This window comes from Rhagoletis zephyria, unplaced genomic scaffold (genome assembly GCF_001687245.7).
Source record: "Rhagoletis zephyria isolate East Lansing unplaced genomic scaffold, Rhagoletis_zephyria_1.1 Rzeph_scaffold_08761, whole genome shotgun sequence".
NCBI classification, from domain to species: Eukaryota; Metazoa; Arthropoda; class Insecta; order Diptera; family Tephritidae; genus Rhagoletis; species Rhagoletis zephyria.
In genome coordinates, this window is record NW_016165841.1 from 1 (window position 1) to 26,184 (window position 26,184).

The 26,184-nt window shown below is 34.6% G+C and overlaps 1 protein-coding gene across 1 annotated transcript; it reads left to right on the forward strand.

The window, feature by feature from the left end:
• Positions 1 to 6: 6 nt before the first annotated feature.
• On the forward strand, positions 7 to 12,390 carry LOC108375332 (uncharacterized). The gene is made up of 2 exons (XM_017631437.1): positions 7 to 37; positions 11,648 to 12,390. Exon 2 carries the CDS (start codon positions 11,679 to 11,681, stop codon positions 11,994 to 11,996), a length of 318 nt encoding a protein of 105 aa, XP_017486926.1. The 5' UTR covers positions 7 to 37; positions 11,648 to 11,678; the 3' UTR covers positions 11,997 to 12,390.
• The last annotated feature ends 13,794 nt before the right edge of the window (positions 12,391 to 26,184 follow it).

Here is a 26,184-nt window from a genome sequence, read left to right on the forward strand (position 1 = left end):
ATGGCCTGCATAAATTCCTTGATTGGGCACTTGAACTGTAAGTACCTGGCGGTCGTGTACATGTCTACATAGATATGTATGTAAGTATATTTTTTTGTTCTCATGCACACATTCTTACATATATATATGCTGAGAGTATTTAAAATGGAAACTGTGTGCAAAAAGTGGATAGGGCGGAGGGTCAACTAAATGTGAATAAACGTTTATTGAGAAGCATGAAGAGTTTATTAGATATTTTATAGAAATTTATTATTAATTGGAATTGCATTAATCGCCTGCTAAAATGTTTGGGTAAATAAGCATAATTTTTTTATTATTAGTGTAAAATTAATTTTGATAACGAGCACGAGTGTACATTTTTTGACACAACAAGCAGTTTTCTTCGAATTTTGAGTTTCGAATTTGCCTTTGAGAAGAATATTTTGTTTTAACAAGTAATTTTTAAGCAAAAAACAAAACCGACTTCAATTCTTATATACAAATTTAAGATAATCATTAATTTCTTCATGATCCAATGATCGGATTTAAACCAAATAAATATGGGACCAGCTGTGAGGTAACAGCTTTTCTTTAAAAAAAAAACAACAACCTTTCGTTGAAATAGTATAGAATCATTGAAAATTAATATTTTTCGATCGGAAAACTAAGGTTCTCTTCGGGAGACTTTCAATATGTAGTAGCGATTTTTTATTGGTCCCCCATTGCATTTTTCGGGGTTTTTAAGGATTTTTGGCGGACCTATAAATTATAGTTGCTATGACAAAACGGTTAAATTAACAATTGGGTATTATTTTATCTGCTCCTGCGGATCGAAGAATATTGATTTTTAATAATTTTATACTATTTCTACGAAAAGTTGTTTTTTTTCCCCACATAAAATGCATTGAAAACTTTGAGCGCCCTCTAAATATTTTTCGATTTCAATATAAAAAATGGGGGTATATATTTTTTCGGTATAGAAGAATCCTGGGTGGTGAGAGCATAAAAATTCCGATTTTACTTTTTCTATATACATTTTTGGACCATCCTAGTGTGTATAGCCATTATGCGCTCTTGAGCACAACTTCGGAATAGGCTTCAATTCTTTGTTGAGTCTGTTATCTTTGTATTTAGCGATCCAAGAGTAGGCAATGATGGTAATATGTCGACTGACAGAGCAGCGCCCTTTTCTTGGAACCTTAAGACACACTGATTCCTGAAGTCTCGTTTTGAAGAAGATACGTCGATATTTTTTCTAGCGACAAGTATCAGACACTCTTCTAGGGAACTCGGTGAAAACTGTCTATACGGACGGCTGCAAAACTGAAAAGAGAATTGGAGCTGGACAGCATCTGAAAAGTAACTTCCGATACTTTACTGCTTTATGTCTTGAAATCGGTAGTATTTGCAATACGTAAAATAGCGGACTGGATAATTGGCAAAAGGTGGCGTGGATATATCTAAAATCGTGGTATGCAGTAGTAGCTAAGCTACTCTAAAGATCTTAAACCGCTCGCACCTTTTAAAAATAGTCCAGGAACGTATGTACTAGGAATGTTAATCCCGGGATCCCGGATGTATGTTGAGGCTAAACTTCGTTGCAAAGTGGAATGAGCTTAAACTTGTGGAACAGGGCCAATTTTAAGGCAATCATAGCGGGAACGGTGGCATACATCAAGGATTTTCTGAATATAGCTCATGAGAGCCGTTGGTTGGTATAGTACTCTAAACTGCAAAACAACAATTCACTCCAGAACAGGTTCTCACAAAGAGAAAGATTGAGCTACCAACCCTGATAAGTGTGATTACGGAGCAAAATTAATTATCATAAACATCATCCACGACCCACTGTGTACAATCTGTTTAGAAGTTGAGGAAATCGAATACAGATCATTTCCTCTGCAGCTGTCCGGCTTTCGTCACATTGAGATGGTACATTTTGGGTAGCATATTCACGACGAGCTGACTTGTCTTTGCCTCGACATTCAGCTTAGGTTCATAAAAGAAGTCTGGTAAGTTTGCAAAATAGTAGTGAACTCCCGCACCACCTATCGTTCGCTTTTCTTTAAATTCCTCCCTCTAGACCGTAGGTACAAAGGGCAGTATTGTTTAGGTTCTTGGAAACTCCGGTCATACATAATTCAATACCATTTCAGTCCTGTAGAGAAATAAAGATGCTAGATATGGTATTTCTATTCATATTAGGATAACGGTATTTACATTGGAATTATTAAGGATAACTGAAAAATGTATCGCCTTTGAATTTCCTCATATATTATCTGATTATTTAGCATAAAGAATTAAGAGAAGAAATTTCCTTTGGCAGTGGCTTAACTAGCAAAATTACAAAATTACATCCAGGGCTTAGATTCAATACCGGCTATCTGTATTTTTCATAAAAACTCATCCGTCTGTGACTTAGATCTCTACTCTGAAACTATTTCAAACTTTTAAATGCAGTAGAAAATTTTAATAGAAAGTGATAACCAAGGATCTCCTTAATATACTCGATGACAGTTAGGTCTAAGGTTGATTTTAACAACGCAAATTAATTTTTCTACAGATTACAGATAGAGCGTTTGAATATTAGCCGTCGATATATCTTATGCTGTGTTTTGGGGTAGTACTTTGTTTGGTCTTTCAATTAAAACACCCGATCATCAGTTAATGTTAATTCTTAAATCAAGAAATAGTTACTACCTAAACTCACCTTATTCACGGATGTATACAAAAAATGTATAACAGTTACTCAGCTACAATTTTACTCTATTTGTTACCCGCTTACCCTGACGTACGCTTTTATGTACGAGTACAACGCCCTAAGACTGACACAATGTTTTTGCACTCATTCACTTTTTCACCGTTAACCAACAGTGTTTCGCACGTTTTAATGAGAAAAGTTTAACAGAATTAAACTTTCATTTTAAAACAACACAAAAAAAATATAAGTTGATACAAAAAACCTTTACAGTAAACATAGAAAAACGCAACTAACGCAGTGCTGCGAAAAAAAATTAAATTAGCGCCGGTTAGCAAAAAACAAAACACAAGAGAGAGAGAAAAAAATATGCACACAATTTACCTCGCTAAAGTAATGGATGGACATTACTGAAAACAACATGGCCTAAACCGCCGCCATGTAAAAATGGCGTATTGGTGTTTTAAACTTCGGTAATGAAGTTACGCTGATAATATCGCTCTCTGGTGGATGGCAAAGCCGTCGGCACTAAGCATTAGCAGTATTAGGCGGCTTATTGTTCTTACCGCACTAACTATTTCCACGCCCTGCGAAGTACTACGTATGTGTATGTATGCACATAGGTTCTACAATTTTTGCAATTTTCATTCATTTTCTAACTATGTCAGCGTCAGCATGGCGTTGAAGTAATCATACAGTGGAAGGATAGAAAATCTCTGGAAGTGTTTTATTATTATTTGTTATGGAGATTTATTTTATATAAGTGCCGTACTGACAGAAAAAATTTTATGTAATGGAAAAGGGAGAGCCAACTTCGGCCTTATAATCTAAAGCTCTCATGATGCATACAAACCTCTTGAGGCATTTAGCTACAGTACTGAAAAGTGGTATTTTATCAAGGCTAGGTTACTCAATTTGAGTTCGAAATATTAGAACCCGCTGAGGTGGGATTGATATCTTTCGTTTGCCTAGCGTGCAGACGAGATTTAATGATATATCATAGTTCTAAATATCTTAACTCGCTTAAAAAATATAGAGCTATAAAAAAATGGGCACAGAAATAAAATATAACATCATTAAATTATTTTTTTGTATTTGTATAAAAACTTGGGGGTGAAATCCGCGGGTATAAGCTAGTATGTACATATATCCAATTAGATGTTTACGAGTGGCTACATATTCACTCACACAAAGCCATACACATCAGCGCATTTGGGGTGTACGAAAGAGTTTGCTCAGCTAATATTGTAAATAAACAAAATTGGCTACTCTTTTTGGCCACTTTCTACCAACATAAATAAGTACGATGTATGAGAAAAAAGGCAAATGTCCAAGTGCATTTTTGTTGTGTCATAAACACTGAAAACTCACAGTAAAAGTTTTGCCAATTATCGGAAACAGTAACAAACCCGACGAGTCGTCGAAGCGACAATTCGATTGTGACAAATTGCAAAATGGTGACATTTGCCTTGTTTGTGTTAGTGTTGCAGACGTTTGATTGTTACATAAATACATACATACATATATACCGTTTGTTACTTTTATCGCGAGATTGACACCATTAACAATAAATAAAGGTGTGGTGCCCAGAGTGGTCGAATAGTCTAAAATAAATGTAGAAAGGTGTTTCGAGGAGCCAAATGGTAGTAAACTAAATACAAAGTACTAGAAGAAGAATCGACCGAAATAAAATTGTATGTGTCAATGACATTTGTGTATCGTAAACAAATTAAATGCTTGTCAACAAAAATTTTTCTCAACTTTGCTTCGTAGGCAATACAGCAAACATAAAAACTTTTGCCTTCTGACTTGTTTGTTCGAGTGCCCGTGTCTTGTTACTTGTGCATTGAAGTTGTCACTTTTGTAGTGCATACATATTTACAGCTATTCAATGATGTTCATGAGTTTTGCTCAGCACGTGTACTATCCCAGTGGGAAAATGTAATGTATAGTGATCGAAAAACTAATCAGTAAAACAGCCGTTTTCAAATTCGAAAATGCATTTTTTCCCACGGCGATGTGCTACGAAAAGTGAAATTTTGCACTAACCAGTATCGAGGAATGAAAGTGATTTAATATGATTTTTTGGGGACTTTTTGGATACATTAGAATATTAAAAAGTAATGGAATCTAGAACACATAAAAAATCACGCATGTAATGCATTACTGCTTTTTCCACTGGGATGTGTTGCGGGTTTGTTGAAATTCGTGCGCTTGTGGGTGAAAATGTCTGTATAGTTTTTTCGACGACCATTGTTGGTCGAAGTTCGATATGCGCTGATATTTTGACAGCAACACTGCGATTTTTGCACCGCACGCCGCTTCAGACAGCTCTGCTTGTTGCGCACAAAGTATGCAAGTATGTATGTATGTATTTATGTATGCACTACATAACTACCTACATAGTAATGAAAGAGCATACAATTTATTGGAGAGCACTTGAATAAACCTCAATAAGCATTATTTTCTTTATTTTGTTTTTTTTTTTTCTTTTGCTTTGCCTGGAAAGTGTGGTATAAGAAAACCGCATTGAGGAATGTATTGTCAAAGTTGTCAAGTATTTCACACTTTGTTACAGTTTTGTTTATGTTATAGTAGTTATTGTATTTTGTTATTTGGCACCAACATAACCAAAGATTAAATTACATGTCAATTAGTAAGACGCCTAATACACTGTCTTCAAAGTGCTAAGGCAAATAGAGTTTCAACATTACGTTCGTTATAAGACGCTAACTGTGTCTTATATTCAACTTCTTAGAAGGTACATATCTACATATTTACACTCTTGAAAGTATCCAAACCCCAAAAGGCTTGAATTCCGCCTCATTACAATTTTCTTTTACAATGAATTAAAGTTTACACATTTTGGTCACAAATTCAAATATTTCACATTTCATTATAAACATAACATTTCTGAAGTAAAACTTCTTTAGCGGCGTGTGGTTGGTTGGGAGTAAATTTGCAAACTCAATGGAAATTGTGCACGAAATTTGCATACGGAAATGGTTGGGACGGAAACAAGTGCTAATAAAAGGTTAAAGAATAACAGTTACATAAAGACCAGTACAAGAATGAAAGTAAAGGTGAGTAAGTAAGTACATAGATAAAGAAAAGGATAAAGGCAAAGGTAAAAATAAAATTAAAAATTAAAATAAAAATAAAAATAAAAATAAAAATAAAGGCGAAATTGAGGATCAAGGTTAATTAAAACGCTTTACTTATATAAGGGTAAAGCTGAAGGGGAGTATGTAGATGAAGAAAAGAGTAAAAACAAAGATAAATATTAACGAAAAAGATTAGGGTGAGAATAACGATAAAAGTAAAGATAAAGACAGAGGAAGAAAGATTAAAGTAAAGGTAATTATAAAGAGAGGCATATAGATAGAGACGCTCATTCTGGGAACTATTTCGGGATTTTAGAAATTTTCGGGATTCTCGGCACTAAATCGGGAATTTCAATACTATTTCGGGATTCTCAGGATGAAATCAGGATTTTCAAGACTATTTCGGTATTCTCGGGACTACTTCGTGATTTTCGGGAATATTTTGGAACTTTTGTTATATTTATCGATATACCCTGCAGAGAGCGACGTTAGCTTTTAACTAACTTTAGTCTGTTTACGCGACACTACTGTGCTAACTATTAACTGTATATTTTGTTCGAAAAAAGAAAGTGGGACGATGGCAACAAACAAGTCGGACCTGGATACCACTGCATTGCAAGTCAAGTAACTTTTAACTAACTACTTTTGAGCATAAAGTATTAATAAATAACATTGTGTTATTCTTTACATTTTTATTTATTTAATTTTTATTCAACATTGCATATTTGTTTATTTGTTTACATATTTCACAGTAGGTGGTTCTATATTCGAATTCCATCAGACATAACCACAAAATGATAACATACAATTTTGAACTGCATTTGATTTGTCCTGAATAAGAAAAATTATTTGTGAAGTGCAGAAAAAAAATTTATTAAAAACAGTTTTTGTATGAGAATTTTTAAAATTAAACTTGTAAAGAAAACACACTCCAGATTGCGTCTGCATGACTCCTGCACGACTTTAACAACTTACTTAAAGTTCGTTTTGTCGTTGCTAATTAAAAGTGAGTTATTTATCGAAACCCCGCAAAGAAAGTTGGTTATTTTTAACAATTGATAACTTTTCATTGCAGGGTAGTTATCGATATTGCTTTCGATATTGTTATCGACATAATAATAGATTTTATTATCGATATATTTGTAAATATTTTCATAGATATGATAATCTATTTCGTTATCGATGTAACAATCGATTTTGTTATCGATATTTTTATCGAATACTTCATCTATTTTGTTATCGATATGTTCATAGATTTTGTTATCTATGTTTTTATCGATTTTTGAAATGAAATATTTAAATATGGGTATCAAACGAGAGAACTCAAAAAAAGCTTTATTTTCAAAACAGTTTAGTGAGGGTTGCCAATTTTTTAGAAGTTTATGCCAATTTAGTTAATAAATTAAATTCAATAGTTAATATGGGTATCAAACAAGAGAGGTTTAGAAAGCTTTATTTCCCAAATATTTTATAAAAAGGGGGCGGGCACATGTGTGTTGAATAAAATATTTTATTATGGTTGTCAAATTAGAGCGGCTCAAGCATGCTTTATTTATGAAATACTTTGGAAGGGAAAGGTGTAAGTAAGCTGTATTTATCAAACGTTTTTTTTAAGAGGCTTACCACCATTCCTAAAACTGCAGTTCAGTTTAATGAGAGTTTAAATGCAACATTGCATTACGGGTGTCAAACGAATTAAATTAACGACAGCTAATTTTTGTCGGCCGCTGAGGTGTAGTGGTAAGCCTGGGTTCAAGCCCTGGTCAAAGCAACAGCGCAAAAAATATATAAAAAAGGTTTCTCATAAATATACAATCGCCGTTCGGAGCCGGCGTAAAACTTTAGGTCCCTCCGCTTTGTGTGACAACATCAAGGCGCCGCACGCAAATCGGAGGAGAAGCTCGGCCAAACACTAACATATGTGTAAGCGCCAGTCTATTATTATTATTATTATTATCATTATTAATTTTAAACAAATATTTTTGAAGAAGGCTGTAACCTATTTGAAAGGCTCAATTTAATTTGATAGCTTAATTAATTGAAACATTTTATATATGCATCTTATATATTTACCCAAAATTCTTGTGAAGGTATTTTATAGAAGAGTTGCCAATTTCAAAAATATATGTATGTAAATAATTTTTTTTTACTTTTTTGTTATGTCCTGAGATTTAATTTGTATCCAAAAATACCGGTTTCTATTGGAGCGCCATCATTTGTATAGTGTGATTCAATACCGGCGATGTTCACTATAGGGACATTGTTTAATGCGCTGTGTGGCAATTGGCACCTTATTTTTTGAAACCACATATTGCCAATCCCATGTCATCTAATTCAGGCCATGAAAGAACTCCGTTACCGGCACCATTTTCGAAGCAGTGCGGTCCGTTTATTTAGCCAGCCTAGAAACTAGATTAAACTCGATGGACTCGTTGTAGGTGCATAGTATTTTTCTTGCAGTGGGCTCAATTTTTCTTGTTAGGGATCCGTTTAGGTGAAAATGTGGCTCATCGATCATGATGAGTTTTTTTTTTTTTTGATCGGCATCAACGTTTTCGTCACTTAAACGCTAAGTTTCCCAAAGCCTGGAGTACCAATTGCCCGAAAACAAAAAAACATGCAAGTTAATGTCAAAGTTAAGTTTATTCCATGTATGCAAAGTATGTATGTATGTACCCGTGTACACAGCTCTCGTTGCAAAATACTTAAAACGTCCTTCGCATTTCCTTACAGTTAGCGGAAAAGTAAACAATACTAAGCCCAAGTATACCAGCTTTCATACTCAACTTCAGTCAGGATAAACGCCAGCAACAAGAAAATCGCAAAACGTCTCGGTTAGCACTTTTGCTAGCTCTAACTATTTAACCACCATTTAACCCAAAGAATTTTCCAATCAACATAGAAAACCCTATTAAACATAGTAACAAATACTGAGCGGTAAGCGGCCTCCGCTTTGTTTTGCTTCATTAATCCTTTTCTGTAATTTTTCATGTTTCCCCACCCTCCGCAGAACTTTAAACTTTATTTCGTGTCTTGGCTGAAAATATTCTTCTGCCAATAGCATGATGGAGCGAAAATACGGAAATGCTACCCATGCATACTTTTACAAACATACTTATGTATGTCTGTGTTTACACATTTTCAATTGCCCCCTTCAAAGTCAGTGTTAACTCAGCGGCTCCTATGCAGCAGCCATTTTGATGACGGTTAATTTAGTGACGGCAAAGGGGCACGTGAGGAAGAAAGCTTGACCTAGCTGTTAGATATACTATGTACATGCATACATACATATATACATTTTGTTTAAAACTTTTGGAATTTTTAATTAGTGCCAATAATAGCAGCAGCGTAGCAGGAATGTGGGAAACGCAGCCGTAGGTTGTGAAATCGATATTTTATTGTTGGACGTTGCGTATGAGCAACATTTACCGGGCTGGCGTTGGAGAGTATCAATGGAAGCGGATATTTTTTTTTTTTTTGTTCGGTTTCTCTAACTGCATTAGGTTTTGGATTTCTTGTGTTTTTTGAGTTAGCTTTTGCTTGTTTTGTTTGTTGTAAAGTCAAAGTTTGATTTAAATTGAATTTTTCAAAGTTTGTTGTTTGACACCTGTAAGTTGGTCTTCTACACTTAGCACTTCGCGTCATTTCAATAGCTTTAGGTATGTATGTTGCAGAGCTCTTGATCTTTCAAAATGCTTTTGGCAATACTGTTGTCTTCTCTTTGGTAATGCGGAAACCATTACGATTGCGGGTATGTTTACTTTACAAATACGGCTACGGATATAGATACGATGCGAATTCAAATATTTTTAAGAATAGGAATACGGTAAATGTAACGGTTACGGGTACGTTATAGTTATGGTTAAGGATGTACCTACGGCTCTAAATAAATAATGATGATATCGAAAAATATGAAAATTAGTGCAAATTCATAAATTTATAGAGAGCTATTCTGATTGGACATCACTAAGGATACATAGTATACATGGCTTTCCACTAAAAATGAATACCTGTACATATGTATATAAAAGAGAAGTTGTATAACTAGGTCTCATGAGGATCGCCATCTGTTTAAAAAGTTAAATTAAATTAAATTAATAGGATTGATCAAATATCGCAGTAGGGGTAAAGATGGCAAAGGGCTTAAGAGAGCTAATTTTAAAAAATATTTTTTGAATAGGGTTGCCACCTGCTTAATATTTTAAATTCAATTAACCTTATTACAGAAAAGAAATATTACAAAAAGGGGACTCTACCGAAAGAGATTTAAGATCACTGTCCAAAATATTATAAAGAAGGTTCTAAAATAATTAAATTCGAATAATACTATATGTATATGTATCTATCTATTGTATTGTATTGTAAAAATGGCAAAGGGCTTACAAGAGCTCATTTTCAAAAATATTTTTTTAATAGGGTTGACACCTGCTTAATATATTAATTTCAATTAACTTCATTACACTAAAGAAATATTACAATAGGGGTCCCAACCGAAAGAGATTTAAGATCACTGTCCAAAATATTATAAAGAAGGTTGCCACCTGCTAAAATAATTAAATTCGAAAAATTATATATATTCATATCTAAAGTAAATTCGCTATGAAATCGTAAAAAAAAATAAATTCATTTAAGGTAAATTAATCACTTCAATACAAGTATCAATCGAAAAAAATTTAAATTTAAAATGCTGCACTTTTGAACTAAGGGAAGAATTAAGGGAATTAGGAATGAAGGAATGAAGTAAGTATGTATCACAAGATGGGTGTCACACGGAATAAGTTAAAGAAAGTTGCATATTAAAAGCATTTTAAAGAGGGTTTCCAACTATTTAAAAAGTTTAGTTCAATTATTGTAATCAGTTAAAGGAATTATTATTTTGTGGTTATTAATCGAAATAGTTTTGAGTGGGCTATTTTCTAAACTACATTTAGGAGGGTTGCCACTTGTTTAAAAAGTCAAATTCAAATTGAAATAGGAAAATTAGGTAATTGAAATATGGGTTTAAAACTAAAGAGGTTTGAGAAGGTTGCAGTTTGAAACAGGTTACCACCTGTTAAAAAAGACGAATTTAGTTAAACACAACTTAAATGAAATATCTATCAAAATATAGGTGCCAAAAGAAAAAGTAATAGGAAGTATTTTCTTTGAACATTTAAAGTGTTTAGAGGTTTGAAAGGGTTGCCACCTATTCAAAAATCAAATTTAATGCAAATTATTACGATATGGGTGTCAATCAAAAAGTTTTTTAAAAGCCTTTATTTTCTAAATAATATGCAGGAAGGTTGCCAACTTTCTTAAAAGTAAAAATTTCCTATACGTTCGGCTGAGTTTAAATATATTGCGTTTTATTGAAATAAATTACTTTTTATGTAGCACGCAGAAATTTCATACACTCAGCGAAGCGGGTGAGAGAAAACTAATGTTTTTAATATAATTTCCTCAGCTCCATCATAGGCGTGTATTTATGTATCTTTTCGAAACGGAAATGATTTTGTTTGCGGCACTTTTTCCACAAAGTATTTAGCAACGAACGAATTCTATACACATATGTATGTATGTACATGAATACCAAAAGTTCGCTCAGCAATTGTAGCAATAAATTACTATTTGTGTAATTTTACTATTTTGCCGTTTTCTATGTTATATTTTAAAGAAAGGAAATATTTCTTTTTATACTTTCGCCATACCTGTTTTTTGCTAGGTCTTCACTTTCTTGTTTTTTTTTTTTTACTTGGTCATCACCATTATTAGTTATTCTAACTTCTATTTACCACAAAACTTTTTATTATACACACATACATGCATATTTACCCAACTGTTCTCCAATTTACAATCTCCCGTCTTTTTTCTTTCACTCTCACTGCAGACCCGATGTCTATATTCTAACCATCACCCAAATGCTGCAATACATGACCGACCCAAAGGAGTTGCGTGACATCAACACCATCGAATCATGGAAGTGCGACAAAAGCGTTGCTGTTGCACCAAAGCCATGCAACATTTGGAATACCTGTGCGCTGCCCTTCAAGATACCCGAACAGAATGTAACGGACACACGCTACATGGAGACTTGCCGCGAATGTCCCAATGTCTATCCATGGTTGGGTGATGCCGGTGGTACTGGCATTTCAGGACGTGACAATTACATTTTCTCTGGGCCAGCGAGCGCTGGCGATGGCGAGGGTGATGATGCTGGCAGTGATGATGAGAATTAGAGCGCAATGGAGGATAGTAGCAGCAGTGCAGTACGTACGTATGTATGTATGTAGGTGGTTGAAAAGGTGCGCTAAGCTAGTGTAAGCTGTAATCAACCTAAAAAGTTTTAAGGGTCAGGTGACAAGTGTCAACTGACAGCTGCTGTTAACTGTCAATTGCCAACTACATACATACATACATGAGTGTGAAGTGTTTTGTGTTTACCTTTGTAGTTTTGTGTTTGGTTTTGTTATCTTCTATAGGTATTTTTTAATTTGTTAAATTTTCCATCATTTATTAAATGTGCCAATTAGTGTTTACATAACAGTTTTACTGTTATCCCTGCTTTAATGTCTCAATGCGATAGCTCTTTTCGAACGTACTTTTTTCAAAATTGTTTTTAATTTAATTTTGTTTTTCAAAATACTCAGCCTTTTGCCTTGTTTTAGTTTATAAGCCATGAAATCGTGTCAAACGTAGACATTAAGCAAATATAAGCAAAATAAATTTCTGTTTTAAATAAGAAACTGACTATGAATGAAAACAGGTGATCTTTATTTACAAGAAAAGCTATGCTGTTTTTTTACTGTAAGTATGTTTTGTAGATAATTGCATTTTTTTCAGGCTTTCTGTTTGAATCATATGGAAAATTTAGGGTCCGCAAGAAATATAAGAAACCACATGATTTTTTTATATTTTTTTATTATAATTATTTGTTTATAAAAATGTAGTATATTCTTTGACAAAAACCATATAAATCCAGGTTTCAATCTTTGTGCAACATTTAAATAAAATCAAAAAAACTTTCGTAAAAATTTTGAGTTTTTTAATTCGATTTTTAAGAAAAGTTGTTAGTATGCAGTTGTACGGTCCATTTTACTGTCATAAAGTGAAAGTTTCAAGCATCTACAAAATATCGTTGATTTTTGACAATTTTTTATGAAGGTGTTGCTCATTTTGTCCATATAAAAAAACTCGCCGAACATACTTTTGTATGGGAGCAAATGACTGCCATCCTCAACCAAATCAACGGTAAGTCCCAGCAACTATAAACTTGCACTTTATTAAACTAGAAATGAATGGGCAACAAAACTGCATACTCAGGTTTTTTATTTCATAAAAAAATTCCACCACCTCATTATAATTGATTTTTTTTTTACTGTGGGTAAAAATCTCCACTTTTTGTTCAATAATCCATTTATAAAATATGCCATTTCAAGTTTAACACAAACTCGATCAAAAATATTACCTTAGCAGATCTAAAATGGAACATTCAAGCCATTACCTTCTACTAGAGAGCCGTTTTACCCAAGCTGGCCCAATTTTTACAATGGTTAAAATTTTCCACAAAAATATATAAAGCTGCAAATTATACAAGAAGCCACCAAAAACTAAAATATCATGTGTATTATGGGAGTAGACGAAACACTGAATGTTTTATGAGATTTAATAGAACTTATTCCCAAACAAAGTAAAACTTTAAAAGAAAAAACCGATTTTTATGTTTAAAGGAATTTATGATAAAATAAGATGCCTCGAGATTTTTGGGTTTTCTTTTTAGACTTCAAGGTACTTAGGTATTGGTATGGGATACTTCAGAATATTTTTTGAAACTTTTCAGAATTCTTCGTATCTTGCTGTTCACCTTTTAAAATTCTTCGTTTTTCGGGATTTCTTCTGGAATATTCGGGGTTTGCTTCGAGGTTTTTTCGTGACTTTCGCAATTTTTCGTAGCCATCTTCACATTCCTCATAGTTGTAGATGTCTCTCTTCGTTCGGCTTTATCGGGCTGTATCTAAGACCTTTTTCATTTGGGATTATCCTATTGGATGCACTTTTCGTCTCCACTGACCATCCGATGCAAAACAATTTTACCTGGTTCGTCTTTAAAACGAGTTGATTTTTCGATTCCCGCTGTTGGGTACCAAACCCAGCACTTTCCATCCGCTACAAAAGAATACTTTAACCTACATAAATAATAAGAATACTATGTTTTGGCCGACCTTTAAATCAGCGAGTGTTGATGGGATTTTTCCAGCAATGCTACAATGAACTATTGCCATGAATACGTTCGGTCACTCTTGGAGAGGCAGTGCTTGAATACTCCAGTGAGGCCAAAAATCCATGAACAATGCTATTTAGATAAGACACTTAATTGGAACTCCCATCTTGAAAAACTGGCTTTTGGGAAGAGCGTGGGGATCGAACTCAAGGCTGATGGGGTCGCTGGAAACTAAAAAAAAAACTGTCATACTACGTCTCAACGAGCTGAAAATATTGGCATGTCTATCTGAAATTGAATCAATGAGAACTGGCTCAACTGCAGCTCTAGACTCGCTTTGAGACTTCTCATCATATTTTTATTCTATCAACAGCAGCTATGAGAGAGCTTGCTTCTGTACAAGGAAGCTTCATGCAAGGAATCTTGCGATGATACCATGGTTGGAAATATGGGAAATTTCTGGTTCCATAACTAAAGAGATCTGCTTTGGCAAACTGGATAATCCCACATCTACAAGATTGGACAAACGGGCTCTCCGCCCTTGAACCCAGATACTTCCGTTGGTACACAGACGTTCCACAGATAGAGAAAAGAGCAGGTGGAGGTGTTTATCGATCTGGTACGAAATTTGTGTTTTGAATGAAGTATTAGCAGTCTAATCCTTGCAAAATGTTTGAAAGATGAAAGATGCTTTGGCAAACTGGATAATCCCACATCTACAAGATTGGACAAACGGGCTCTCCGCCCTTGAACCCAGATACTTCCGTTGGTACACAGACGTTCCACAGATAGAGAAAAGAGCAGGTGGAGGTGTTTATCGATCTGGTACGAAATTTGTGTTTTGAATGAAGTATTAGCAGTCTAATCCTTGCAAAATGTTTGAAAGATGAAAGATGCTTTGGCAAACTGGATAATCCCACATCTACAAGATTGGACAAACGGGCTCTCCGCCCTTGAACCCAGATACTTCCGTTGGTACACAGACGTTCCACAGATAGAGAAAAGAGCAGGTGGAGGTGTTTATCGATCTGGTACGAAATTTGTGTGTTTGAATGAAGTATTAGCAGTCTAATCCTTGCAAAATGTTTGAAAGATAGGCAAGCATCCGCACGGCTTATCTCAAGTACGATGAAAAAATCCAAACTTGTTACTAAAAATGTAGTAACACTGTGCAATGACGACGCTGATGGGTTGGCATGAGAAAAATCGTTCAGGGTCTCAGTTCCTCCTCTTCAAGAACTATAAGAACGCAGTAAGTACGGGGATATAGTGGATGGCCGTAAACATGCCAGGCTTTTCGGCTATCCTTTTAATGGAAAGAATAATATTCTATTTAATATAAATGGCATGAAACCACTCTCTGGGTATCCAACTGGTCACAAAAGACTACGATTTCACATGCAACGAATAAGTGTGCATGCAGAGTTGGACTGCCGACTCTGGCTTGAGGACGAAGAGACTTCGGAACACATGCTTTGCGATTCTCTGGCCTAACTCTTTGTAATAAATAATTTGCCTACTAATGTCATTTCAGGATTCATTAAGGAGGCCGCATGTTTCGTAGGCATACTGGCTTAAGGACTCTCTTTAGTTATAGCATTTTCAGTTTAAATGAAACCATTTTCAAATTAAGCGAAACCTTTTTCAAATTAAATGAAACCTGTTTCATGTTAAGCGAAACCTTTTCCAAATTAAATGAAACCTTTTTCAGATTCAGTGAAACTTTATTCAAATTAAATGAGACCTTTTTCAGATTCAATGAAACTTTATTCAAATTAAATGAAACTTTTTTCAAATTAAATGAAACTTTATTCAAATGAAATGAAACTTCTTTTTTGGATTACTTTGAATTAGCTGTTACGTGTTGCTCTCCCTTACGGTCAAGGCATGTTAAATACAGTGTTGCCGTTTCGGTCCAATTGGACCAAAATTGGTGGTTTCATTTCTTAAAATAAAGCTCTGGTAGGTTGGTTGGTTTGCTGTGATTTTCGAGTGGTTTTGGTAACTAGGCAAATCATATAATTTATTCATTTTATAAAACTTCAAATATCTCTGTTTTCGGGAGTACATGTAAAGGATGATGTGAAAAGGAAAAGAGAAATGGGACATGTCAAAATTATTCTTGAACCGAAGTTGAATGTTGCCGTGATTAGACTGTGCTCTAATCCATAGGGTTTGTTTAAGTTAAAAGAAAATAATTAGACAATTGTTATGCAAATGCCAAAGTTTACATTTCGCTTAAGCGAGTGAGTGAGAAGGGAGAGTATTTGAGTGTGTTTTTACGTAGAAATCAAAAACCAACAGACTTCTACGTATGTAATGCTGTGCGTTGGGTAACACCTTACACGCGAAGCTCATTTAACAGATTCTTTATGTGACAACTCTCAAGCAATGCCAAGTATGCATAACAGAGCCTTTAGTGTTAGCCAGACATGGTGCAAACGGCTCTTAATAGGTTAAGTTGATTTCCTGTTCCTTAATTACAAAAAGGTTTAATACTTAATTTGAATAAAGTTTCATTTAATTTGAAAAAAGTTTCATTTAGTTTGAATAAAGTTACATTGAACCTGAAAAAAGTTTCATTTAATTTGAATAAAGTTTCATTGAATCCGAAAAAGGTTTCATTTATTTTGAAAAAGGTTTCGCTTCATCTGAAAAAGGTTTCAATTAATTTGAAAAGGGTTTCGCTTAGCCTGAAAAAGGTTTCATTTAATTTGAAAAAAGTTTCATTTAAACTGAAAATGCTATATACACACAAAAAACCTTTCAGTACACAGTGTCTCTGTTTTCTGCTACACACAACCTCTTCACTAACCAGCAATATACTTGTTTGCCAACACTGCAATTAATTTTTCATTTAAGCCAACTAAGAGAGTAAAAAAATTGTTTAAATTGTCAACTTACCACTGAGAGAACATATTATTATTTCACAAAATACCGCCGCTATCAAACGTAATGGTTGATCAGTAAGTTTAAAATTTTCAATATCACCGTAACCAGCACGTGGCGCACCCGCTTTAACCAATTGTGTAATCTACTTGTTCATTCAATACTCTGTTACAAAACAATTTTTCATGCATTTTCATGCTAGGTATGTATTTATGTGTGTTTGTACGTATGCCGAGGTAGTTAAGTACTACTACAACAACAACATAAAAACAATGTCAAACCAGCGCGATGAAAATTGAAACACGTCGTCTCATTGCTTAAACAGCCGAGGATTTTGTTGTTTATTTTACTCTGTTTTATAAATTTATTTACAGAAAAAGTATGTAGCTTACTGCGGTGGAAGGAAGGTGGAAAAAACAGGTTTTTCCTTTTGTAAATATTATCCTGTCGTAATTGAATTATAAAACCATGCTGCATGCCCTAAAGCGAATTTTTAAGCTCTCGGAAATAAGTTTGCAGTTTAAGTTTATGTAAGTAGACAAATATATATTTTTTTCCCTGACCAATTTGTAGAGGTAAATATCGCTGTTCGTTGTACGCATGTATGTAGTTCAGCATCTCACTGCAATACATACATATAAACTTTTGTGCATAGATTGCGTGTTTGAGCAATCGTAAAGTCGTTCACAATCATGATTTAATTTATGTATTTAATTCAATCCCCCGAAAGCTTATTTTTGAAGTGAAACTTCTTTAGCTTTATTGATGAAAACTGTCATGGAAAAAATTCACAATGAAGGAAATGTTCTACAGCTAAGTGATACATACCAAATTGGTATTACCAATCGATTTCTTTTTCACCGAGACTCAAATTTGAAACAAAATTGTATTTCCAATTTGTATGCAAAATTAAAAACAAACAACAATTATTTTTGATTTTTATATTATATGTCTTAGATAACAGTGACTTTTACTTTTAAAAGTCATCTATATAAATCAGACACCGACTTTTATTTTTTAAATCATTCGTATAAAAGTCATTAACATTTTTCGTAGTTAAGAAGGTGTTGGGAAACAAAAGTTTACTACGACTTATACAAATGACTTTTATAAGTATGATTTTAAAAATAAAAGTCGTCAATAACTGTTATTTAAGACATATAATATAAAAATCAAAAATAACTGTTATTTGTAGATTATTTAGATAAAAATCAAAAATAGATGTTATTTTGAATTTATAAGATAAAAATCAGAAATAACGGAATTTTAAAGAGTAATTAAGTCGGAATTAGACCAATTGCATTCATTTTGGGGTTGGTAAAATGTGAATAAATACCTAAAGATTAAAGTCTCTTACCATGACTTTATATCGATTTGAGGTTGTAGACCTAAAGTCCTAAAATGGACAAGTAAAATTTTTGCGTATTTTTGTGTCTTTTTTTACAAACCGATTTTAAATTAATAGAATTATTTACTAAAGTGAAATAAATATTTAAAATAATCATAAACAAAGGTGCATATTTTCAATTGAACTTTGGTAATAAAAACTTATTGAAAACAATTTTAGGATTTCCCCAAACCGTAGAATAAATTTAAATGTTATAGAAAATTTACACAAAAATTAAATTGTTTTGAATTCTTAAAAATACCAACCTATGCGTTCCATTTCAAGATAACCGGCAAGTGACGGGCATGGGACCAGTATTTTTTTTGTCGAAAAAAATTTTTTGACTGACTTATGTATAAGCTATTTTGTTTTTTTAAATAAAAATCGATAAATGGGGAATTTTTTTTCTTCAAATGTCCATAACTTTGTTAAAAGTTAATGGATTCCAACCATTTTTCACTCAAATATTAGTAATTGTTATCACTTTAGGACAAAAGGGTAAAATTATCAATTTATATTTTTATACATTTTTTAAGAAATTTTCTTCGCAACTAAATTTTGCAAAAACTATATTTTTTTTCTTTAATACTTTTTCACAAGAAAATAGGCTGAATCCCTAGAAGCAATTTTTTTTATATATGTATGATTTTTTTAGAAAAAATACCTACATTTTTGAGGTACATACTGCAATGTAGTCAACAATTTTCACACGAAGCACTAGGTGCCAGCAAAAGGATATCGAGCAAGCAAGCAAAATTAATCATTTTGTGTTAGGCGAAAATCACGCGTCCAGTGTTTGACATATTTCAAGTAAAGCGCCACGTCGAAAGGCTGCAATCCCAACAGACTACCCGCAAGTTAGTCACTCGACTGCCAAACCTGCTTTCAGAGAATCCTCTTTAACAAAGCCGATGTATGCAGTGTAACAACAGTTTGCGCTGTTCTCTCTTTTCTAATGGTATGACAAAACAAAGTGTCTCCTGGCATTAAAAAATCAGTCAGTACACTCGCTCCGCGGCACTACCGTCACTATGGGCAGATGAAATTTCGAAAAAAATATAACATTTCGTTTACTTGGGAACCAACGACTTTGCTACTTTGGACTGAGTAGGAAATTGAAACATAAAAAAGAACTCTCTCGTCGTGCAAAACCCACCCTCGATAAGTAACTCATCACGATCGCGCTGATCCGATGAGGCGGTCCTAGGAATATGGAGAGAAAAAGTTTGCGGAAGATTTATGGGTGGGTGTTTTCGCGTTGGTGAGGGCGAATACCGCAGACAATTAAACGATGAGCTGTATGAGCCTTAGAACGATACGACCGAATATATTCAATTGCTACAGCCTTGAAAGTTTTCATAAAAAACGAATCTGTTAAAAACAAAAATTATTTAAAATAGCTGAAATTCAAGACTAATTCAACAAAGTAGCTCAAAATTAGGTTTTACGCGAATTGCTTTAAAGAGGATTACTCATGAATTTTCGCACGTACGCGGAACGGGCATACCGATAGCAGATCTTAAATATATTTTACTAAACTGTGCACAACCAAGTGCGCTAAGTGAAAGCGTGTACGATTTCCGCACAACAATAAATGTGAGTTTGTGTATGCTTAAGACGAGGAAATTGTTAAACTGAAATTGTGTCAACGCTGTAATTATTGAATTAGTTTTACAATCAAGCTGCACAAGTAAATATTCTCCACTTACCAAGCGAGCGAGCAGCAAAATCCAATTGTGATACATGTATGTGTATATTAGGGTGTACGTCTATTCGCTTTTTTCGCAAATCGGTTATTGAGTTATTAGAAAAATGGAAATTTGAAAAAAAAAACCGTTCCTCATATTCAAATTAAGAGAAGCCCGTATAAAGCAGCTTTATTTTACATATTATTTTAGAAATAAACAAGAAAGTTCGAAGTATCTTGTCGTACAAGTAAAACAGAAAAAATCAGTGAAAAATTTAGACCTAATAATAATAATTTTCTATAGTGGAAAATTTCTTAGTATTCGATTATAAAATTAATGAAAACTGTCTAGTTCCAATTTCAACCAAATAAGTATTTAAAATGTTTATAATCTGGCTTATAAACGAGGTGAAACCCGGATTATTCGATTGTAAAAATCAGGTATAGTCGGTATTCGAAAAGTCAAGATTTCTAAAAACACACACCCCAAAAATTTAAAAAAAAAAAAACCGCTTGAAACCAGTTTGCAAAACCGAGTCAATCACCCTATTTCATATGAGCAGGTAGAAAGAGCGTAGCCATACCATATGCCGCCAAGTAAACATTTAATTAAATGCACCAAATTATTTCCGCTCTCGAAATTTTGCTAAGCTTTTTTGGAATATATTTTGCTGTTAAAAAGCTGTTTGCTTCAGCATACAAATATAGTTTTATACAAAACTTGGAATATTACAACACATATTTATGTATTTTCTTAAAAAAAAAAATCTAAACAGCCTTCCACAATAATTTCTGGTTTGTTGGGTAAATGCCATGGCACTAGTTTAGCTCTAATTTTGTTGTTAAGCTTTTATTGTGAGTATTAAATACATAAGTATGNCCGAAAAAGTAAAGACAACGATGTAAAAACTTTTATACAACAGTTGTAATGGCAAGTCTTAACCCCAGCACAAGTAGACAGTGATGCAGTTATATACTTACATACATATACATACATATATGTATGGTCGGTGACTTGCTAACTGTAAGTTAGTCACTCAGGCAGTCACAAACACATACTGCCACACTTACGAAAACCATTTTTCGGGGCAGTCCAGTTGCGTTTTGTTAGTTTAAAAAGTTACCTCCCGCTCAACCACCTTTTCTAAACTCGTTACTTGCTATAGTATTGCATGTGCCTGCATTTGACCCCAAAACCGAAAAAAAAAGTTTCGAATAAGGTAAACACGTTTCAGACGTAAAGTTTTTGCAAATTAAATTCAGATTAAACTTGTCACAATATGTATGTATGTAATTTTGAACATTTCCGCCCTTCCTTCCTTTGGTTTCCGCAGAATTACGTAACGGATATCCGCTGTAGTGGTTAGGTGTGCATAATGCACAGCAAACATATTTGCAAAATGGCTTGAAATTAGCTTTTGAAATTGCTTTGGTGGTCAGGTCTAGATTTTGTAATTTTTTTTTTACGCAAAGCCTCCACAAAAATGGCAAACGTTTGTATTTGAAAGATTATATCCCAATACCCAGTGGACGGTCAGCTCTACTTAGGTTAAATTGTATGTTCCCTCTCTATCACTGACTTGTCCATAAATTCATCCTTTTCAACTTTCTTGCGGCGCAATTGCATTCCACCTCAAAATGGTTTCGATCAACGGCGTATCGAGCAGTCAGCCTCCTCATTGCCGCCATCACCCACATGTCCTGTTGTGCTGACCCATAATATCGGATGAACTTTAAAAGTATTTTGAGATTATCCTCAGGAACTAATCGCAATGCCTGAGCAACTGGTTCCTAAGGATGATCTTGAGGTCGAAACATCGAAGACAAATAACCATGACACAGTATAAATTGTGCTTGATTTTAACCTGGGCTTGAGCCCGGGAAAATCAATATATTTATTCCTTAAAATTGACGTTGAGCCTCTACATTGACGACAATGACATGGATCCAATTTCGCCAGATGAGCGCAAAATCATGGAATCTAGTTTTGAGCTATTAAATCCTTTTCAAGAAGCTACACGGGAACTAAGTAACTCTAAGACCCTACTATTATCCATTATCCCAATAATTCAAATAATTATAAAAAAGCTGGGTACTTTTTAACAAAATCACAACATTCTGATCCAATTCGGTTGGCAGACATGACTCTGAAAACAGGGTTTTTTTCGAAATTTCCATCCCTGTAACATGACAATTTATTTGCTAAATATATTCACCTATTGAGATCCTCGCTATAAGCACAAATATTCCAAACCAGTCACAGAAAAACAAAGATGGCGATACAGGTGCTCAAACTTTTGAAACAGCCAAAAGAATGATGATGAGGAATTCTTTGGAAAAAGGTTTAGAAAAACCTAAAACATCTGGTTCGACTAGTAAGCCATGATGCTAGATTCCTCAAGTGAAGAGAACTGAAAGTTCTCTCAATCCAAATGATATTTGTCACTTCCACCAGCAGTGTTCCGAGCGTGCAGTTATTTAGTGGTGCAGGTTTTATTTGCGACTCATTAAAGGACAAGCTGGAACCTGAAAAGGCAGCAAGATTACTGTTTATTAAATATAATGCTCCAACTTTTAAATTTTGGTACTAAATAAAATAAACAATATTAAAAATTTCAAACCAAACTTACTAATTTACCTAAATGAGACACTTCTACTCTTATTTGGATGGTTTTTATGCTTCCTGAGCGCGAAATCATATCGTCCTTGGCTCTGAGAGGGGAGCCTCTTATGGACACTTATGGTAGACAATCTCTTCACCACACTACAGGAGTATGCCTACGATGCTATTGGGTACCTAGATGACCTAGAAACTATAGTAGTTACGGCAAAATTCGGTAGAAGTTTACAAGTGTGCTCTTCGCATGGTCTCACACTGGTGTGCCAATGAGGGTCTCAGTATAAATTCTCAAAATGCTGTTATTCTACCGTTTATGCTCTTGGAGGGAAAGCGCCTGAATACTCGGGTAGGGATTACGCTGGATAAGAGACTTAATTCGTGCTACGATTTTGATAAAGCTGCTTCTAAAGCACAAACGAGCCATGTGGCCAGCAGAAAACATTTTAGGAGAATATGGAGTCTGGACTTCAGACATATACAGTGAAGTCTGCAAATGCTGACATATCGCTCCTTCCTTGAATAAATGAAGTCGCTTCTAAGATGAACTCCTGTTCACACTTTTATTCAAGAAACAGTCAACCACGATCGAAAACATAGGAGGAGGTATCTATGCACCAGGTATCAAAATTGCAATTTCCATTAGGTGTTCCAAGCTGAAGTATTAGCAGCCTTAACCTGTGCCAAGTTAAACCTTGAAAAGCGTTGAAGTGCGCCCTTCTGTTATATTTTCAGATAGCCCAGATCCATTCTCCAATAATAAAAATATGTTGGCGCTTACACTTTTGCTAAATATTTGGCCGAGCTTCTCCTCCAATTTGTGGTGCGCTTCTTTATGTTGTTTCTCAAGTGGAGGAACCTACGAACTAACGCCGCCTCCCAACGGCAAATGGTTTTATAAGAAGCTTTTTCCAGGTAGAACTACACTCGGATGGTTTGCCATTGCCTGCCGAGGGGCGATCGCTGTTAAAAAAAAAAACCTTTTCTAATTTAGATTTGCCGGACCAGGACCACAGGAGCTGCGCAGCGGTATTGCGGACCACTCTGCCACAGCGGACCTTTTAACTGGCTGATAAAATTTGGCAACTATGTATGCGGTTACGCTGAGAACGCTCTCTCTAGCACTCTTTTTAGGACCGAAATAATTTTGTGGTCTCAAAGCGTTATTATTTCCGAATGGGTCCACTCTACACACAGTAAGTAATTTTGAATGGTGGAGGGCTATAGAAAGGCAAGATTCTGATAACTGATGTTATACTGTGAAAAGGTGATATTATTCTATAATCTCTAGGTATCTAACAAGTCACAACCGACTGCAATTTCACTTGCACCGAATAGATTTGATTGAAGAGTCAGCATGCCGGTTCTGACCTTAAAGATGATGAGACTTAGAAAACATTCTCTGTGACCATGCCGCCTTGGCCGGATAAAGTTTTTAAAGCTTCAATGGACGAACGGTTTGTAATAATAAATTCTCCTACCAAGACCCTTTTAGGAAAGCGACACTATTTTGGGCAAAAGTTACCCACTCCCAATTGCTTAAACATAGTATGAGCCACGCTATTTTATGGGGTCTTAGAAAAATATTTATAGACGCTGTCAACTTATATCATTTGTAGGCAGTTGCAGTCATCCAGAAAAGAGCTATGTTGGAGGCAAAAGACCTACCTTGAGCGAAGTCACGTTGATTTAGGCAGAAAAGAAATTGCCGACAATAACTTAATCTTAAATAATCCTGAAAGACAAAGCTACAAACGAAAAGTATGGATACCGGTGGATAGTTGGACTTATCATTCAGGTCAATAAAGGATGTAAGTGATTGAATGCACATAGTTTAAACTGTTAAAAAGTAGAAGGAAGAAACTTCCGAAGCTACGAACCATTATGGCCGACTGGTCTTAATATATAAATGTCAAGCTAGGATCACGACCACGAGCCAAACTTTCCGATTAACCCTAACCCTAAACTAAAACAAACTAAAGCTTATAAACTCATTCCATGATTACTGCATGCAGACGAAAAAATTTGTTCTCGAGAATAATGGCCTCAAATTATTAGCAAAATACGCATTATCGAAATTAGATCGAGGAGTCTAAGGTTTTTAATTCACTTTAATCGGTTTTCAAGAGGAAAGAGTAAGCTGAATTTTGAGCCCAAGTGTGCTAATGCTCCTACAACCAGTCATTCTAACATTGCTTAATATACGAGTTGGAATCGAATAAAGTTCCTCTAATTTGTCCCAATAGAGTATTTATCACCGACTCAACAAAACTCTTTCACACAAAAACATCTTACCTCTAAATGTAATTTAAATCGTTACACGCAAATCTCACTTCTTATCACTACTCGCCATCTAACTAAGTGTGTATGGATGTATGAAAGTATATAAAGAAGTACAAGGTGGTGGCGCGTATAAAATCTTGTGAAATCGCCTTTTTATCCACAGCAGCTTGAAAAGTTTAGCGAGTTTGAGTTCGTGTTACACGCACCACAACTTTAACGCGAATGATGCAAATTCTAAGGAAACAAAAAGGACGAAAGTGAACGCTGGTAAATACGAAAAGGCAAAGTATTTGGTTGATGAAAGTCTGCAAAGCTGCCGGCATGTAATAGACGGTTGCGAAATCGATTAACGTTCTTGTGAACAACTTTGTCGCTACAAATGAACACACAGGTCGGGCGTAGGCACGGATGGTACAAACTGACTTGGCTTGACTTAAAAAAAAAACGACTAAGTAAAAAATAAAGTTTCAATATTGTCATAGGCAAGTAATGCGTAATGCCCTGATGTTAAACAGCCTTCTAGTTATTCAGTGATTCTCAAATGCACACTTACACAAAGTTACAATGCCAATAAAGTTGCACACAAATGCGAAACTATGTAGGCGCGTACTAAGCCTGCAGGGAAANCTTCTCAAACAAGTGAAGTTGAATTTATGCAATAACGATATTGGCTTAGGGTTTGAACCATGGGCTATAACAGATTTATAAAGTTATCGAAAAAGGTATGCAAGACATAATAGCTCGCAAATGTTACAGAGTGGTCACTTCTTAGGGCATCGCTGTGTTGAAATCGAAAACAAGTTACTTTGAAGAGTGATTTAAAGAGAAATGTTTCCTACTAGCGCATTTTCCTACAGGGTATACTTGGGTGTAACAATTTTTACCTTAGCTCTCTATGGAAAACTTCTAGCTGACATTATTAATTGTGACAGCTTTCCACCGCGGCGACTTTGTAGCGTTGCTTGTTACCTGCGGCCTCGTTGTTGTCGGTATTAGTGCTCTATTTGATGAGCGCGTTGAAGTTGATGTCGTTAACGTATTTAGCTGATATTGTTAAATGTAGCTGACGGTTGCCTGTTTGATAACTGCAATGGAGACCCTATTGCTATGCGTTTATTTTAAAAAATATGTAGTTGTAGTTAAATGTTTTTTTGTGCTGTTAGCTTCCAGGTAAACGATTTTTGTTTTTATTTTTCATTAAAAGTTCAAAGAACCTCTGTATTTTATACTACAAAAAGATAACTTATCCATAGACTTTTATGAAGAACTAGCAGACCCGACAGACATTGCCCTTTTGTACTTCTTCTTCTTCTTATTTGGCGCTGTAACCGCCTAAGCGATTT

Bases quoted from the DNA above. Each gene is read 5' to 3' on its own strand.
- LOC108375332 (XM_017631437.1), top strand. From the start codon at position 11,679: ATGCTGCAATACATGACCGACCCAAAGGAGTTGCGTGACATCAACACC.